Source organism: Antrostomus carolinensis, unplaced genomic scaffold (assembly GCF_000700745.2).
Source record: "Antrostomus carolinensis isolate BGI_N321 unplaced genomic scaffold, ASM70074v2 scaffold30995, whole genome shotgun sequence".
Taxonomy (NCBI): Eukaryota; Metazoa; Chordata; class Aves; order Caprimulgiformes; family Caprimulgidae; genus Antrostomus; species Antrostomus carolinensis.
Genome location: NW_010317960.1, coordinates 7,121 through 25,520, shown reverse-complemented (window position 1 = coordinate 25,520; position 18,400 = coordinate 7,121). Strand labels below are relative to the sequence as shown.

The 18,400-nt window shown below is 47.2% G+C and overlaps 1 protein-coding gene across 1 annotated transcript; it reads left to right on the top strand.

The window, feature by feature from the left end:
* Positions 1-5,814: 5,814 nt before the first annotated feature.
* LOC104525559 (paired box protein Pax-7-like) lies at positions 5,815-17,867 on the top strand. Its single transcript, XM_010168749.1, has 3 exons — positions 5,815-5,883; positions 13,123-13,369; positions 17,361-17,867. The coding sequence occupies exons 1-3, from the start codon at positions 5,839-5,841 to the stop codon at positions 17,474-17,476; spliced, it is 408 nt and encodes a 135-aa protein (XP_010167051.1). The 5' UTR covers positions 5,815-5,838; the 3' UTR covers positions 17,477-17,867.
* The last annotated feature ends 533 nt before the right edge of the window (positions 17,868-18,400 follow it).

The following is an 18,400-nucleotide window of genomic DNA, read 5'->3' as shown; positions in this document are numbered from 1 at the left end:
GCATGTTCAAACGTGAGCAGAGCCCAACATGGAAACTCAACATTTTTTACTCTTTAACTTTTTCTCCCCATACCCATCACCTTTTCTGCATGTGGCAGTGAAATAGAGCTGATAAAACTGTAAAAACTTAGTAAAACTTTCTTTTATCTGCCAGGGAAAGGCCTATTAGACTAAACAATTAGCATCACACAGCACTAATGTTTTGAAGTTCTTGTTTCCGTGGTTAATATTCCAAGAGGAGAGGTAAGGCTGTCTGGAATGAGGACACCAACCTTGGCTTTGGGATGTTCAAATTCCTGCTCCCCTATAAACTTCTGCGCCGTCTCGGGTTTTAGCCTTTATTGGGCTTGTTTTTCCACTGGTAAGGTGAGAGGTGGCAGCCCTGCTCTGCTTAGTGCTGATGATAAATAAACACATTAAAGCAGGTCACAGAAATCTTTGAAGAAAGAAGAATGTTGCAGAAATAAGACACATTTCTGCTTTGTATGTAGATGTGACTTTGGACAGCATGTGCTCTGTCCTGCTGCTTTCTTGGGGGTGTCAGAAGGGTTGGGGTGCTCAGCTCTCGCTGGGCTCAGCTCCCTGATACAGAAAGCTCCAGACTCCTGGACCTCTTTGTGTGGACAGGAGGTTTTTCCTCTCCACATAATGACCAGGGGAGAACTAATCAGATGGGTGCTTTATTACCAGTGACCCAAGTGCACCCACAAAGCTCAGGCACCAGCTGGTACATCCATTAACTCCAGTTTTGCTTCATCTTGTGGTTTTTAAGACAGTCTCGTAGCGGGGCAGGGACAGGAGGAGACAGAACACACAGGGTTTCTGAGGATCTCTTGGGTGCTAACAGTGACACCTTGGTCTGAACCCAGGGCAAGGCTTGGGGCAAATAAAACCCGGGCAGCGCTCTTGGTTTTGGGCTTCAGTCTTTCTGCTTTGCCCGTGACCTCAGCCCGTGCTCAGCACCCCTTCCCCGGGGTCCCAAACCTTCTGCTAAGGTCCCAATTCCTCTCCACGCCGGAGAGTGCAAACCAAACAGAGGAGAGCCATGCCCAGGGCCACTGATCCGTGCACTAAGCTCTTTCCCCAGCAGTCATGACTGGGGATACTGGGATGCAGCGGGAGCGGGAAGTGCAGGAGACGAGATAACCATTGATGTTGTCAACGCTGCTGGGCCTTAACGTATTGTGAGATATGGCAGCTTGTTTGCACGGGTGTTAACCAGCCTCTCCTGTCCCCTTCTTGTCACTGCCCATCCCCTGCCACAGCCAATCTGTGTCCTAATCTCCAGCAATTAACAAGAAACACTTTCACCCCCTCGCTCTCCCCCCCCACAACCACCACAGATACTCACCCTGAAGCTTCGGATAAAGAGGAAAGAGCCCCCCCAGCCTCGACCCTCTCCCCCTTTACTTTCCACTAACTCAGCGCAACCAATTAGGCATCTGACACCCGTACTGGCTGACAAATTGTTTCTGTCATCTGCTTTCTGTCTTTCATTAAACGAGAGGCGGAGGGGGGAATTGAGAAGGGAGGGGGGAGCTGGGAGATGTGATCTCCCATGCTTAGCGAGGCCAGATACATTAATTACAAAACGGCCATTTGCGGCATGAAAATGCATTAATTAAATTTATGCAATCATTATCTTTAAATAGTCATATCTTTAAAATAATCAGCCCTTCCTGAGTCTTCCCTCTCCTCTGCTAAGTATCTCTAATCCCTTTTCCACCATTTATCTGTGGATCAGCAGTGCCTTGTATGCTTTTAAACTTCTGCGTGCAGGGGATGCCTTAAAAACTCCGCTCCAGTCATACCAGGGTGTGAGACTTTGGCTCTTGCCCTTGGCCTTGTAGCGAGGAGGACAGGTGAGGGGCACAATTCTGCTCAGCAAATTAGAGGATTTGTCATTTTTTGGAGGCTTTTGATCAAGATATTTTCATAAAAGAGAGCTCGTATCTCACCCAGGAGTTGTGGGGTTAATGTCTGAAGTTCTCGGTTTGCATTTGCAAGCGGTGTGCTGCTTTACGTACCCGCTTACTAAATGTGGTGTTGTTTTCATTTGGAAGAGGTTTAATTTTAATGAGGTAACGAGCCTTCCCTTTGGCACAGGCATAGCTTCTCCAGCAGACAGCTACCTTTCATCAGTGTATTCTTAAAAATAACTTAGTTCAAGGCAGTAAATGATGTTGATAAGAAAAACAAGGTTTTAAAAATAGGCATTTTGCTACTCCGATGCTCCAGATCGCTTCTTGGTGGCTTCATATTGTAATTCTAAAAAAGACTTTATTTTGGAGTACCTTTAGCTGGAGCAAAAATCAAATTGTGCTAGACAAAGAAGAAGGAAGCTCAGTTAATGATGTGTTAGCCCAGGAGCTTCTACTTTTGTACTTTATTGTTCAAAGCCTTCACCTTTTTGTGATGACTGCTCAAATAATCGTTGCAAACTTAGCGAGGTTTGTACTGCTCCTCAGCAGACCCCAGGTGCAGGAATTCCAAAATACCCAGGGAAGAATTAATCTCATCCCCTGCTTAAGTAAGCACCTATAACACCACAGGAAAACTCCAGTCCAAATAGCTTTTAAAGAGCTGGAGGACTCAAAGAGGGATATTTATCTAAACTCAAATCCTTTAGGGCTTTCTTATCGCTTCTGGTTAAAGATTTTGTTCTGCTCTTTGTGTGTCTGCATCGTTTTTAATAAATCCTACATTTTTTTTCCCCTATCTGTAATGCCTTGTGGGCCAATGTCCAATTAGACAAGAGCCGACGCGGTGGTATGTGGATCCAAACCTCATGTTGTGTTCAGGTAGAGTAATGAGTTTGGGATTAAGACCAGGTAGAATTTGGGGGAGGATTTGATGGTGACCAAATCCTGACAGATTTCTCACAGATTTTCTCAGAGCTCTGAGGTTTCAGAAATGGAAGCAGACAATAGCTTGTCCTGCACAGGAAAGTCCCCTCAACAGTCCAAGTGTCCCCAGCTCCTCTTCAAGAAGTGCATTAGGAAACGATAACACATGAACTTAATGTAAAGGTGATTACAAATAATGAATACAAAGGTTTTTCCCTGGACCATCTGTGAGAATGGACATTTCTGGAGAGAAAGGAAAAGCCTTACTATGGAGAAAAACAGGGAAAGCAGTTGTTGAGCTGGAACATCTTATCTGTCAGGGTAATCCTCTATTAAAGCCAGTGTTTTCAGCATGGATCTCCATTCCCTTCTCTTCTCTTCTCTTCTCTTCTCTTCTCTTCTCTTCTCTTCTCTTCTCTTCTCTTCTCTTCTCTTCTCTCCTATTTGTTTACACTAATGCCTCCACACCAGTGGACTCTGCAGCTCCGTTATCCCTCAGTTCAGATGCTGTGAGGGTTTGGGGGTTCACGTTTGGCAAAAGCAAGTGGCTCCCTATCTTTGAAAATACCACTGTGCTCCCTACCAGCAGAGAGAAGTCAAAAGCAGGAAGAGCACAGGGCATTGTGTAGGGCTGCACAACGCATTTCCTTGGATTCAGGAGCTGTGATTTTCCTACGGGTGCAGGAAACATTGATGCTGACTTTAAAAATCCATCCCTGTTGTAGCCTCAGAAAATCCAAACCGAGCTGAGGCGCTCACAGACAGGACCAGGGCTGGGTGGTTCATTCACAAAAAAACCCCTCATCTTAAAAAATATACCCAGCTCCCCCCAGGAAAGCAGGGAACGGAGGGAGGGAGCGAACAAGCAGCAAAGGAGCTGGCAATAGGCAGTGCTTCTGATTTTTCCCTTTCTTCCATTCTTTTGGCAGCTGGAGTTATAGAGTGTTTGGTGTGAGCCCAGCTAGCCCTGCACTTGCTGAACTTATCAGGGTTATTTCATCTCCCCATGACCTCTCCGTATTTACCATGGGAACCCTGGAGGCATTGGCTTTGCTTAACTGGTGTATCTTACACTGCAGTTAAGCTGGACCTTAACTGATTACAGCCCTTGATTGATCAGAGAAAGAAGGATGGGAAGAGAAAGAGGAGTCCTGGAGCAAATACGCAGGACTATCAGTGCACGGAGCAGCTTCGCCCGGGGCTGGGATATGCCACTCGGGGGATTCTTTGTAGTGCAGCTCCTTTCACATTTATAGAGGCTCCCCTCCACTCTCCAAAAAGAGAGAGACAGAGAGAGAAAAGCAAACGAGGGGGGGTATGGAGCCGACTCAAAGGATCTCAGGAAATCTTGTTTGGAAGCAGTAAGTCAGCACCCGCACTCCATTACCAGTGTCCGCGGGGGGTTGCGATACTGAGCGAGCACAGATCAGCTTAGCTGAGAAATGAGAAAAAAAATATATATATAAAAAAATAAATGAGGGAGAGAAATGGAAAGGGAGGAGGGGAAGAGAAGACCTTCCTGTGAATTTTAGTTTGTCTTTGTTACTCTCTACCAGCATAGGGCTGCTGAAGGGAGGAATGATACAACTTTATACACCAGTTCTAATTTGCTGGGACCTAAAAGTGCTGCGTGATCTCCCCACCCTGCCATTATTCACATCAGGCAGATGCACAGCAACAGATTTAGGGCTGATTTAGCAAGAAACCTTTGTGGTTTTTTATTTCTTGGTATTTTGAATTTCTCACCAAGCCCTTTTTTGTTCCCTGCCTGCCATCAGCGTGTCTGACCTTACCCAAGAATGGACGAATAGGTGCAGAATAAAAACCACAAGTAATCAACCAATCCAGCCTATTTCCAAAGCCAAACCCAACCTGAGTCCTTCTGCCAGTTTGGAAATGTTTAGGAATTGCAGTTTTCCATGGTTGTACCTTTTTTGCTTTCTCCTGCCAGATGATTTTCAGAGTTTTAAAATGCCACAAGCAAGATTCATCTTCCTGCAACTAATACCCTGTGTAAAGTTGCCCGGAGATGCTCTGTATCTCAGCAAAGGGATTTTTTCCATGGAAACTTTCCTTTCCAATGTGTATTCACTTGGCCTTCACAGAGAAACCTAATCACTGAGAAAACTGCATCAGGGTGGAGTTTGCTTGTGATGGCTTCTGTTAAATGCAGTCAACTGCCTGGAAATAAGGAGGATGAGGTGGCTCAGTTTGCCAGCCAGACATTTGGGAAGCATTTGACTTCTTTTGGGCTTTCTCTATAAAATACCTATAGCAATTCCAGTTTAATCAGGAAAAACACCTCGTGCTTAGGCAACACAAAGTGAATCGTTACGTCGATGGATAGTAAAACACAAACTGCCCGTTTTCAGAGGGGAGATACTCAGCAGTGCATGAAAATCAGACCCTTTTGAGAGTTTCAAGATGGCAAGGTGCTAGTTAGCCTTTCAGCTCGAGTCTCTCCCATTTCTGGAAGGGGTGAGTCCATGTCTCTTCATTTGGCTTATTAGTGAAGCTGATGCCTCTAGAACTAGGACCTTCCTGGACCTTAAACAGCCCACACTAGCACGGCACTCTTTTTTGTTTCCTCTCTGGTTACCCAGACTACTACAAAATTTGCCATCTGCTTTTATCTAAGTGGTAGTAGAGTTTGGTGCCCTAATGCCAGGGATAGTGTGTTTCTAGATCAAGCAGCTTTTAATGTAATTCCCACTCACAGTTGATGCCTTCCCCCATTCCCCTCCAAATTACTTCTGCCACAGGATTTCTCAAAGCCCTTATTGGATGTATAACCCCGTGGTGCTTCTGATTTCCTTCCATTATTTCCACTGCAAGAATAGCCCACTTCTCTTTCCCAAACCATCCAGATTTAAGCAATTTATCTTACCATTATAGCTAAGACCTTCCCATTCTTTTGTATAGCTTAGAAAGTGTTCTTTAGACCTTCTCCATAATTTGTACATCTCTACAGAAGCAGGGTGCCCAAAACAAGATGCAGTGCTCCAGGTGGAACCTCACCATAGCCTTGAACAATCAGGTAATAACTTCCCAATCGCCTTTTTTTATTAATCCTCCCCTTGTGCAGCCTGCATTGGTCTGCTTTGCTGCAGCTCACCATTGCATCCCCAGCTCCATCTCATCCCCAGCATCTCCCCAAGCCCTCTCCATCATGAATGACTGTGTGGCAGTTTGTCATCCGTCAAGTGAACAGGGTCATTTTAGGACACAAATGCTCATCTCCATTTCACCTGCTATGTCCTAGACCACTCCCCTACGGTACTGAAACATCCTTCAGATGTTTTAAGTCACTGAAAGGCATTGATGATGTTTCTGGGTTTATTGTTCACTGCCAAACTGTACCACTGCTCAAGCACAGGCCCACAGTAACCCTTTCTGACCACTCTGAAGGGATCTGGCGTGATCTGTCCCATACACACCAGAAAGGATTCGGGCACATTGCGTCTGTTCCCAGCTCTGCTTCTGACACACTTTGTGTGGCCTTGGGAAAGGCATTTCACTGGCCTCCACCTATTTTCCAGTGGGGAAGGTTACAAAAATGAGACATCAGTGCTCTACAGCAGCAGCCACGTCAGCCCTGGAGTCCTTCCACAGAAGGAAGGACTTGTGAAATGGTGTTACCTCATATTTGTAACCCTGTTCTTTATAGCACTAGTAACATGCTGATGGATGGATTATAAATACCTGGCTAGGTGAGGTAAAGCTGGGGCAGTGGAGCATCAGGTTTCTTACACTGTAACCCACAACAAAGTAGAAGCAGAGAGTTAAGTCACCAACTCGTTGATACCAGTGTGAATCAGAACTGTGCTTGAAGTCAGTGAAGTTACCCTTAAAGAAGGCTCAGGTGAAGTTTGCTCCCCAGGCTCCAAAATTCAGTTGGAAGTGACATTAGATGGAAGGGACTGACTGCAATTACCCAGATCAGACATTTTGTAAGCGAAAGGATTGTGAATCACTGTCCGGATCCTTGGCCTGATTACAAAATCAAATTTAATGGGTGTACTTATTGGATTGGTTTGGCATATTGGGATACAAGTCAGCTGGGTCTGGTGATTTAAAAAAATATTCAAAATTAATTGCTTGGTTTTGTGAGTGCAGTGTTAGTGATTGCTACATAAGTAATTTTAGTCCTACCTAGGGGCATATTTGCATATATTTATCCTCCTTTCAAGTGAAGATCTTTGGGGAAACTGTATTTATCTCCTCCCAACTCTTTCTTCGGCTTTCTGTAGTCCTCCAGTCACCTCTTCATTTTGTTTCCATTTAATGTATGTATAGAATAATCGACTCTTCCTCTTCCCACCAAGTGAAAATGAATCCACAGAGATCAAAAAGCATTAATATGAGGAAGGGTTGCATCTGCAAGAGAAAAGGAAAAGATTAGCTGAACAGGCTGCAAAATAAAGATGGAAAAGATTAAGCTGGGTCCCCACCAAGTAGTTAAGAAGTGTTGGAGGACAGAGCATGAGCTACCCAGAGCAGAGGCTGAATCAACCACAAACAGCAGAGAGACCAAACCCTCATGGAGGAACTTGGAGTGAGTTGTGAGCTTGGTCCATGTCGTTAGGAAATTTGTACGATGCAGAATGTTTCCCAGCACAGCCATCAGGCTCCTGTCAGACTTTCCCTTCCCTCAGAAGCGTTGTAAATATTGACACCACCGAAGCTGAAACAAAGGGAGATTTCAGCCCACAAACACTCTTCACAACAGAGAATTTCCTGGTGCTTTTTGCCTGATGTCAAATATTCCCACTGATCACATTTCCAGCCTTGCCCAAGGAGAGGGGATTTGTACCCATTCCTAGGAGAGCAGCACCACAGCCTCGGGAGTGCTACTCACTGCCAGGAGACCCTTCCTCTGCTTTTCCCTTTCCAGTTTCTGCCTGGTATCCAGTTTACATTCCTTTGGGACCACCCAGCAGCTTCTTTATAGAGTTAACACCCTTCAGCCAGTCGCAGATCATTACGTCTTCCCTTTATTCAGAACTCAGCCAGGCTCAGCAGTTTCTAAACGACAGCATTTTTCTAAGGCAGCTTCTGATTTTGGATGCTTTGCACTGTGTCAAATCGAATACCCAGAAATGGAGACACCACAGAATCAGGGGTCACTCTGGAAAATGCTGTTTGCAGGTTCCTGCCTCCCCATCATTTTATCTGCTTGGGTTTGATCTCTTTACAACACCTCGGTGTCTTCCCAGTCATGGGCCAGCGTAGCATCATTGACTGTAGATATAAAGCCTGTTGTGTCCAGGGCCTGATGTCTCTATCAGTGGGGTATCCCCAGGAGAAGGCTCCAGGGAGATCTTATAGCGGCCTCCCAGTACCTGAAGGGGCTACAAGAAAGCTGGGGAGGGACTTTTCATAAGGGCAGTTAATGACAAAACAAGGGGAAATGGGTTTAAGCTGAAAGAGGGGAGGTTTAGATGAGATATTAGGAAGAAGTTCTTCACTGTGAGGGTGGTCAGACACTGGAACAGGTTGGTCAGAGAAGCTGTGGCTGCTCCTCCCTGGAAGTGTTCTCGGCCAGGCTGGATGAGGCTTTGAGCAACCTGGTCTAGTGGAAGGTGTCCCTGCTGCTGGCAGGGGGGTTGGGACTGGATGAGCTTTAAGGTCCCTTCCAACCCAAACCATTCTATGATTCTATGATTCTATCTTAGCAAGCCTACAGCAAACTGATAATGCAGGGCAGGGAGTGTAGAGACTCTGAGGATGTGTAACCTGGCCACTATGTCCCCTAAAGAAATATATGGTCTCTCTTGACAGCAGAGACCTGTGAGGTGCAGCAGCCAGGTCTGCGGGGACAAGTACCTGCTACCCTCCCTGATGCCCTCACACCCATCTCTATCGAAGCGATATCTCTCCCTATCACTTGTCTGCCCCTCATGCTCCTCTTGTTCCCCACAACACACTCAAACTGTCCCCCCCCCCAACCCTAAAATCTGAAGGCCTGATTGCACAGATTGTGAGCCCTAATTGCACTTCCCTTTCCAAAGCCGCCTTCGTTTATCATAAAGGGTGCACATTTCCCCTGCTACAGTTTCCACGGCCAGAGGCCCTGAGGGCCAGCTCAGAAATGGAGGGAATTAATTACATTTTTTTAACTCCCCTTCTTTTAAAGTATGGGAGAGAGTGATGAAACGTCCCGGGGGGGGGAACAGCGGGGATGAGGGTGGGGAGGGAGGCAGCAGCAGGAGGCAAGGGAGGGGGGCTGGTTCTTTCATCCAGGAGGGTCTTTGTGCATTAACCTTGGTCTCCCCAACACATCAAGACCCCCAACCCCCTCTTCCCCATGACCAGTGACCTCTGGAAAGGATGGAAACAAGGCCAAAGGCTCCTGGCACCGTGGTTTTTATTGACTTAGCCCAAAGTGTGAGCCCACGCCACGCCTGTGACTGATTTGGGACAGCAGCAAAGGAAAAGGAGAGGAGGAAAAGGAGAGAGACAAGTGATGAGAGGGAGGGGAAAGGGAAGGCTGTCAATCAGTGTGATGGACAGGCAGCAGATTTCCCTCCAGATAAAACCTTACAGATGTGAAGTGGGTATTGATTTTTAGTTAGTGATGATAATGCACCAAGAAGTAATAAATTATAAGAAAGCAAGGTCAAAAAAAAAAAAAAAAAGGTAAAAGGACTTTACATTCTTGAGGAAGGGATTTCTCCAGATGCCCCAGACTTTCCTAAGTTCAAAAGTTGCCTGGAAAATGAGTTTATCCAGCTGAAACAAGAAGGCAGATAACACAGGCCTGCTGGGGCTGGAGGGCTCGTGCAGGGTTATCCGTGCTGGGTGGCTGCACAGCAAAGAGGGAAGCGAAATCTCCGGTTCACTCTTGTTATTTCTACCACCTTCGTGTCCTGGGGTGGGGAAGTTCAGATGCCATCCTCTGATAAACCTTCTCAGGGGAGCTCAGCCCCAAATTGCTGTCAGCGTGGCTGCAAAAGGCCAACACTTCCCATGGTCAGTGTTGCTGAAGAGGGAATGGAGATCTTTGGGGCTTCTGGCTGAGTTGTGCCCCAGAGCCTCTGTCAGAGCAGGAACATGGGTCTTGTAGCCACCTTCCAGCATCTCCCCTCTCCAGCCTCCATACAGTTACGTATCCATTCACTGCTCTGGCATCATGGTGATGAAATACTGGGTTCCTTATGTTTCACCATGGATTTCCAGGGGGAAATTCAGCCTGTCTTTTTCAGAAAGGGGTCTTAGGATGGGCTGAATTGTCCTTCAGAAGTGTCACTCTCTCTGTAGAGGGATTCTAGAGGATTAGCAGAGACTAGAAACTTAACTTCACGTGGCTAAGGTTAGTTGAATCGAGTCCTGGCTTAAGTGACTTGCACAAGCCCTTGTGAGTCAGTAGCAGAGCTGGGATTAGAAATCAGTCCTGATTCTGACTGATTAAAGCCAATTACTGTCTTCAGTAGGATTTGTGCAAGTGTCTTCTCCGGTCTCAACTCCTCTGAATTTGAAGAGTGTGAATCTGGGTTTCATTTACCAACGTTGCTTTACATCCCCTTTTCTTTTTAAAAGGGCCTTCACGGAAGTGTTAATATGACTTCTGCTTGCTTTAAGAGCCTTTTATTTTCTCTGAGTAATATAAAGCAGCTGACTCTTTTGGGGAGATGGCCAGGAGGGAGAGCACTAGAAAACTCTCTGGTCTGTGAATGATTCCAGTTGCCCTTCATTTTATTTTGCCTTTCATTTCTTTTTTGCACCTGCAGGGCTTGGTGGAGCAGGCAGCACGTCCGCAGTCAGGCAGCACTGCCAGACCTGGACAGCTCAGGGAGGGAGAGGACAAACAGCCTGGCTTTGCTCTGCCTGAGCTGGAGCTTTCCAAAAATAACTCATAATTCATCTGTCTGTCTTTTTGCACATGCAAGAAGGATGTTTATTGTTTTAAACATCTGATTCTGCTTGCGAATAAAATTCAACAACGTCTGGTGGCTGCTGTATGTGTGAGTGTCCTGGATATCTGTCAGGGCACAGAGGTGCAGGGTGTGACACCGACAGCTAAGGTGATGCTGAAGCTATGAGCTCTGCTCGCAGCCGGCGGGATCGAGGGGCAGAGAATGAGGATTGGTGTCTGAGCCAGATCAAAGTTCCTGACCCAGCTTAGTGGAAGGTTACAAATAACTTTGCAGCTGGCAAACCTACCTTCAGGCTGCGCTCCCATGATTTCCCCACCGCGTGAGCCTCCAGGCAGGGAGGTTTACGTTACATCCACGCAGAAAAACACCACAGCCCTCTTCTCACATTAATCCACTCTGTCTTGCGTATTTCAGTGCAATTTCCTTTCTTCATCCCCCTGTCTTTGGGCTGTGATGGGGCAGGGAGTTCCACGGGCAGGTTTTGCACAGCCTTATGGTGAAACAACTTCACCAAGATACCTCGAGGCTTCATCACTGTGATGAAGAAGCTGTGCCTGGAGGCTCTGGAGAGCTGGAGGTAATTTAGGATCTGTCTGGAGCGCTGTCTGTCCTGCTGTGCAGAGGTAGCTAAGCTAGGTTTAACTTTTGGGGACCAGTAGCAAATTCTAAGCTCAGCACAAGCTGCAAACCCTGAAGGAGGAGAGGAGAGGGTAAAGGAAGAGAGGTCTGAGCGCTGTGCTGAGCTTTTCACTGAGCTCCTTCAAAGCTCATTCCCGTGTCTCCATACCGCACTGCAGACAAACCCAGTGGTCGGGCTTAGATTGATTTTCCAGGCTTTTTAACTAACCCCCTCCCCAGTACCTCCCCTCCACCTCCCCCTCCATGGGGGTCCAGCCACCCCTGCTCCCAAATTTCCCTCCCAGACAAATGCCTGGGAAGGATCTCAGACTGGCTGAGTCGGGAGGTGGCATCACATCAAGGGAAAGCGTCTTTGCAGGACTCCTGAGTCCTTCCGGGGGGAGGAGAAGCTTTAGAGAGCAAAGGCCAGAGAGTAGCTGGTCATTCAGCCTAAGCCCCAGCTCGGGCAGGAAGGTGAGGGAGGAGGGGATGGAGAAGGTGTCGGGCTGAGCAGGAAGGGGAGACTCGGCACTATACAACCCCTCTTGTGTCCTTCCAGAGAATGTATCCTCTGCACAATAGCTCACCAGGCCGCTGGTGGGGGATAAAGGGCTCATTTTACCACTTGCCAGGCTCCAAATATTTCCAATTTGCCACTTTAATTGATGTCAATAAGGTTATGCTAAATTCGGAGATTTTCAACTGCTCGGCATCTGAGTGCTGGCCTGGCCCCCTGAGGTGACTGCCTGTCCCCTCTCCCCCCCTGCCTTTCCCCACCACAAACACAGCAACTGTGGAGATCAACCAAGAGGCATCAGGAGTTCCCTTCCTTCCCTCGCCACGGCCTCGCTTCTGCAAACTCTTTACACTTTTCACTTGGCAGCCTGGGGGTAATTTTGCTGATTGCAGGAGGCAATTGCATTAAAGCAGGAGCAGGAGCAGGGTCCTTGTGTGAAGGCCTGGAGGCGCTGGCTTACCCCAAACTCACCCTCAGGAACAAATCTGGCATTTTTACTGCAAAAGAAGGGAAAAAAAAAAAAAGAAATAGTTCATCTGTTTCAGGTCTCTAAAGCAGGAAGATCGCTTGTGTGCAAATTTAATTACATTTTCAAGCCAAGCACTACACTGAAATGAGCTGAAGCAGGACCTGTTCTCCTTTAACATTTGAGGGTAAAGGGAACTTGAACATTGCAGTCCCTAAAGTTGAATTTGCAGCAAAGCCTGAAAGGTTTTATGTCTGATTTGGTTAAGGATCTTTGCAAACCAAGCCCCACTCAGACCTCCAAAGAAAGGGACTCTCTTCAGTGTCCCTTTTTGGAAATATGTATTTTTGCTCCTTGTCTCAGGTGTCTGCTCTTCTGCAAGGACTGTAGGTAGGAAGGGAGGGCTGCTAGTTCATGGCAGTGCTTGTTGAGCAGCTTTGTTCTGGGTTTATTCCTTCTTCCAGTGTTCATCCTGAACAGCACAGCTAACGTTGGCAGGTCAGCAAAGAAAGACCAAAGATTGAGTTGTACTGTGAAGGAACTTCTCAGTTTTCCCTGTTAAGGTCTTTCAAATAAATCATTAGAGACAGGGGAGCCAACTGTGGGCTCTGTTGATATCTGGTGGAAGCAAGAATATATCAATATTCTCCAGCCTGGCCAAACCTGTATCTTTATTGTATATAATCCTGCTAGAGAACCACTCTGTGTAGATTGTTTCTCCCTGCTGTGCATGAAGGCAGCTGCACACGTAGCCTTTCTCCTCCAGACACTGATGTGTTGTCTCCTGTGTTTCTCCAGGTGATGAGCATCCTGAGCAACCCCAGTGGGGTTCCTCCACAACCCCAGGCTGACTTCTCCATCTCTCCGCTTCACGGTGGCTTGGATACCACCAACTCCATCTCTGCCAGCTGCAGCCAGAGGAGTGACTCCATCAAGTCCGTGGACAGCCTCCCGACTTCCCAGTCCTACTGTCCTCCCACCTACAGCACCACCAGTTACAGTGTGGACCCAGTGGCTGGCTACCAGTATGGACAGTACGGACAAAGTAAGTGCACTGATTGTATTCCCTCTGCATAGGGAACAGGAGAAGAGAGGGAGGGAACCTTAGAAGGTATGGATATTGTGTTGGAAGGGATTCCCATGGAAATCTGTCCATCTAGAGAGAAAAAGGGAATCTACTCACCAGACACAGATGGAGAGTTCTCCATCAACCTCCCCAACACCCTTGTGGTTCAGTTCAAAAGTCCCAATTGAAATATTTTAGGTAAAAAAATTTATTAGAAAAGGACAACTTCCAGACTTCCAGACCTCTCTCCTTCCCCCTCTCCAATCCTTGCTTCTCCAAAAGCCCTACAACATGTTCACCCTGCTCAGCCAAAGGACAACTGGGGTTTTAATGCCCTTTCTTAGTGCTGCAGAGCTGTACATGTCGCTTCCTCCCCTGCCCTCTGTAAGGTAGGGGCTGGGTCTGTGCTCAGGGCTTTGGCTACAAAACACGTTCAGCTAATGCCTGTCAACTGGGCTGTGGTTCTGTGAAAGACTGGAATTGTAATCCTGAACCTAAACCTCAGACCCAAAAGGCAGAGGGACCCTGGGAGGGTCTGTTTCTCCTCCAGAATGGTTGGGTCACAAAAACACCAGCAAGCCTGGCAAAGGGCTCACCTGCCGGTGTTAAACTAATAATAAGTGTGGTGTTGGGAGAGAGTGATCCGCGGAGGGTTAAAGGTGCATCCTCTTCCTCCTGGAGCGCTCTTGCTTGCCCATAGCTTGTCCTCAGTGACCTTTCCTTCCATTTGGCTGTGGCTTTTTATTCCCCTCTCTCTCCGTCACAGCCCTTTAATGTCTTTAACTTCTCCAGCTAAATGGAAACCGGCTGTGGCGGCAGACGGGATCAATAGCAGCTTCCCCCCACCCCTCCTTTTTTTGTTTTTCGGGAGTTTGATCTGTGACCCCTTGACCTTCCCCTCGCTTCTGGATGTGAGGCTGGACACACGTGCTATTGATAAAAATCTTAAACAAATTCCAATACCATGTATTTCCAATAAAGATTCCCTTGGGCAAGACGTTAGTCACACCCATGTGTGTAAAAAATAAAATAAGGAGGACGAGGTTTTCTGAGAGAGAGAGAGAGAGACCAGCAAAGGAGAAGGAAAGAGAAAGAAGGGTTTGTCTTGGTTTGCTGCAGGAATTTTTACTTGAGCCTCTCCTTATGCTGCTCGTGCAGCCCAATTTATATTTTATTTGCCCCCCCTTTTTCTGATTTCTGTCACATGTGTCTCTCTTTTCTGCTGGACACTCATTTAAATTTACAAGTCCAGTTTAGAGCCCGGTGGACTCAGATCAAAGAAGGAATGTTTTCCTGTTAAGAATCATGAGAATCGAGGCTGCTGATGGTTCTGTGCCCAGCAGCAAGTCTTGTGTGGTCGACAGTGTTAGTCCAGAGGTGTCCCCTGCCTAAAGACATGCAGGTAGCTCGTCATGAAGGTGTTCTTCCTGCTGGGACAAGGAAGGTAGGTGAGAAACCATTCTGCACCATCCACAGTGCCACTGCTTCCTGGAGCTGGGAGCTGGAGTCACACCCAGCATGATGGCAAGTCTTACTTTATGTTAAGCAGCAAATTCTGCTCCTATGTGTATAGATATTGGTATTTACAGCTCTGTACCAGCAATGTGTAAGTTCACTTCACCATAAACCTTTCTTATAATGATCCCCATTTATAATAATCTCCAGCAAGGAAACAGTTTTCATTGGTAATTAGTCCTGTTAGAGCAATCACTTACATGAAGTTGACCTTGATATAACAATATTTTTTCTTGTCTTTCTCAGTGCATGTTATATTTAGCAGATACTTATAATTCCTCTCGCTTTTTAATTCTTTCCCTGCTTCTTTTCAAATGCCATTTAAATGCTGATTGGTGTGAGGTGACCTCCAGAAGGTCATTATTTATTGATGTTCAGCTCAAATCATATGTTTCTTCCTTCTATGATGCAGCAAAAAAGATATCAAAACTCTTTTTAGTGAACATTGATATAATGAAAATGGGGGGTTGTTAGGGTGGGGACAGGCGCTGTATAACAGGGGACATTACCAAGAGCTCTGTAGCTGTGATGGGCTTTGGACCTGACCTGCAGTGAATCTCTCTCTCTCCCCACTTCTCTCCTCCTTACTTTCTGTTTTAGAAACACAAAACCAGACAGGCTTTCTCTCTCACATAAGCAAATAAACACCCAGAGTACTTTTGGTAACTTTCTGGTTTTGTTTTGGTTTCTGCTGTATTAAACCAACAAACTGTATCTTTGACTTCTGACCTGGGCTACCCTGGTGCCTTTGAACATTTCCCACTGGCACAAAAAGCAGTACTGGGAGTTTAGCCTGTCTTTTTTAGAAGGATGGTATTGCCACCAAATTTCCATTTGACTGGGTGCTGCCCAGAGCAGGACAACCAGCCCTGACTGTTCCCCTCCCTCCTTTCCCCAGCACCCATCTGAAATCGCCCAGAGCACAGGTGACAGCAGACACAGAGGCACAGCCACACACACACACAGGCGCAGCATGTCCGAGGAGTGAATGTCCCCTTTACCTGCAGCCTCTCAAAGTCATTATTTAGTGTGGTTCCCTGAAATGACCAAGGAGTGAATGTCCCCTTTACCTACAGCCTCTAAAAGTCATTATTTCATGTGGTTCCCTGAAATATCCAGGGACCAAGCTGATATGCTCTGGATGAGATACGTAGCTTGGGATCTGATCCCTTGTACCCCCCCCTTGAAGCGAGAGGCACCGTAACGCGACATGACAGAGCCCAGTGCTCCAGTCGAGCTACTCCAGGATCCCAGTCCCCGAGGAGAGCCAGCCAGCCAGCCAGCCAGCTCCACTTGCTTAACTCAGCTCCTTTCAGCCTCTGCTGCCTGCAGAAGCCGTGTGCTCCCCAGTAGGCCTCACTCCGGCCCCGGATCACTCACCCTGTGCCGAGCCCGCTCGCTTGCAGCGCGCCAGCCTGCCTGCGCTGTCCCAGCCGGTGAGGAGCAGAGATGCCAGATTAATGTGGTCCTTGTGGTTCCCAAAGGCCGGAGCTGTGTTAATGATGCTGGTGATGGAACGCAGAAGCGTGAAAGGAATTCTAATAGATATGCCAAGTCTAATAAGAATTTGTGTCTGGAAGGGACCTCCTCTGGGGCAGGCGTCTGACAAGACGTTGATGGCTGAAATTTGTTTACTCATTGGCACCGATTGTACGTCTCCTGCCAGCTCCTTATTAATCTAATTTGAGACATTAAAGCTAGTGAAAGGGAGAGACTTTGACTGAAGCTCAGCTAATGAGCAATGTCACCATCCTGCCCCGATCCTCTTCCCCCTCAGACCATGGGACAGTCAGGGGAGCTGGGATCCAGGTTCACTCATCGCCTCAGGAGTTGTGGCTGCGTTTCTCACCCAGATGGAGATAAGCAAAGCGGTTTCCCTTAGGAAGGAAGGATGAAGGCAGGCAGCAGAACTCGCAGAGATGAGTCAGCGTGCAGCAGATGAGTCACATTCAAGCCTTGTCCAGACTTGGTGAGCTTCCACTGAAATCTCTGGAATCATTTCCACCAGCATCACTGAGTGCAGAGGCTGGCTTTGCCACCAGGAGATGACAGAGGGAGGTGAGGCTAGAAGGCTTATCCCACTGGCTTTCTGCTCAGGCTCATCTTCAGGCAGCTCCTTGGAAACACCATTTTCCATGGCAGAAGTAGGATTTTAACTTTCCCAGTAGGTGCATGGAGAGATTCAAAGAACTGCAGCAGCACATGCAGAGCACACTCTGCACACCCCAGCAGCGTCTGTCCTGTCAGGTGTTTGAGACAGGACCATCATCCGTTTGCACTCTCCTAGGAGCACAGCAGCACCCTTGTGTCTGTGACAACCACCGCGTTGGGCCTCTCTTTGTGAGAGTCTGTTGGTTACACATCCTTTGATGCTGAAAGCCTCATTTCCACTAAGTGCTAACCTTGTCCTGTTTTCTCACCCTCCTTTTGTTTTTTTCCCCCCCCTCCTCTTCAGCCGCTGTCGATTATTTGGCCAAGAACGTGAGTCTGTCTACACAGCGTAGGATGAAGCTGGGAGAACATTCAGCCGTTCTGGGCCTCCTACCAGTAGAGACAGGCCAAGCTTACTGAAGAGTCCGACTGTGCCAACAACCCACTCCAGCAACTTGGTACCACTGGAGAAAACACCACCAGCCTTCCAGGGATCTACCTGTACCCGGATCCTGCTCCTTCCCAATTCCATTCCACCTCGTACCAACTTGAGCTGTGAAGGAGACGGGAAAGAAAGGGAGGGCTCTCCAAGTATCCAGCTCCTCTGGGAGCACTCTTCTCAGAGGCAAGCCTGACCTCTGCGACCTGACTCCTGCTGTGGCCAGAGACAATGGGTTGGGTACATTTATTAACCCTGAGTTCACGCTCTCCCTCTCACCTGCCTGGCCATGGCATTTTGCCCACACTTAAGGACTTTCCATCGATCTAGGTAGTTGGCATAGTCAAAGCCAAATTGAATTTTTTTTTCTTTGTAAAAAAAAAAAAAAAGAAAAAAAAGAGAGAGAGAGAAATGTTTCATTTTGTTTCCTTTTCTTTCCATTGCTGTAAATTTGGTGAATGTTGTATAGGAAGGAATAACCAAGCTGATCATTAAGGGTGATACAATTCGGGACCACAGAAGACCTATGGACCAAATATATAAGAACTCGTTTTTAAAAACAAAACAAAAAAAAAAACAAACACAAAGACAAACAAAACCAGGAAAACAGATATTAAAGTGACAACAAATTTCCCCACCCCACTCTACCCTTCTGTTCTCACTGATGGCTTCCCAAAGCAGGGCCGAAGCAGGCCAGATTGCTGCTAAGCAGGGGCAGGATGTTAAGTCTGTCCAGCCTGGGACCTTTGGAAAAGTGTAAATGTAAATTGCTGCATGAGGACTGGAGATGATGGGCACAGGCACGAGCAACATTTACTTTTTCCTCTTAGGGACCAATTTAGATCTGATTATCACTGAAAAGCCACGGGCATCAGATAGCAGCAGAGATGCGATAGCCAACGCTG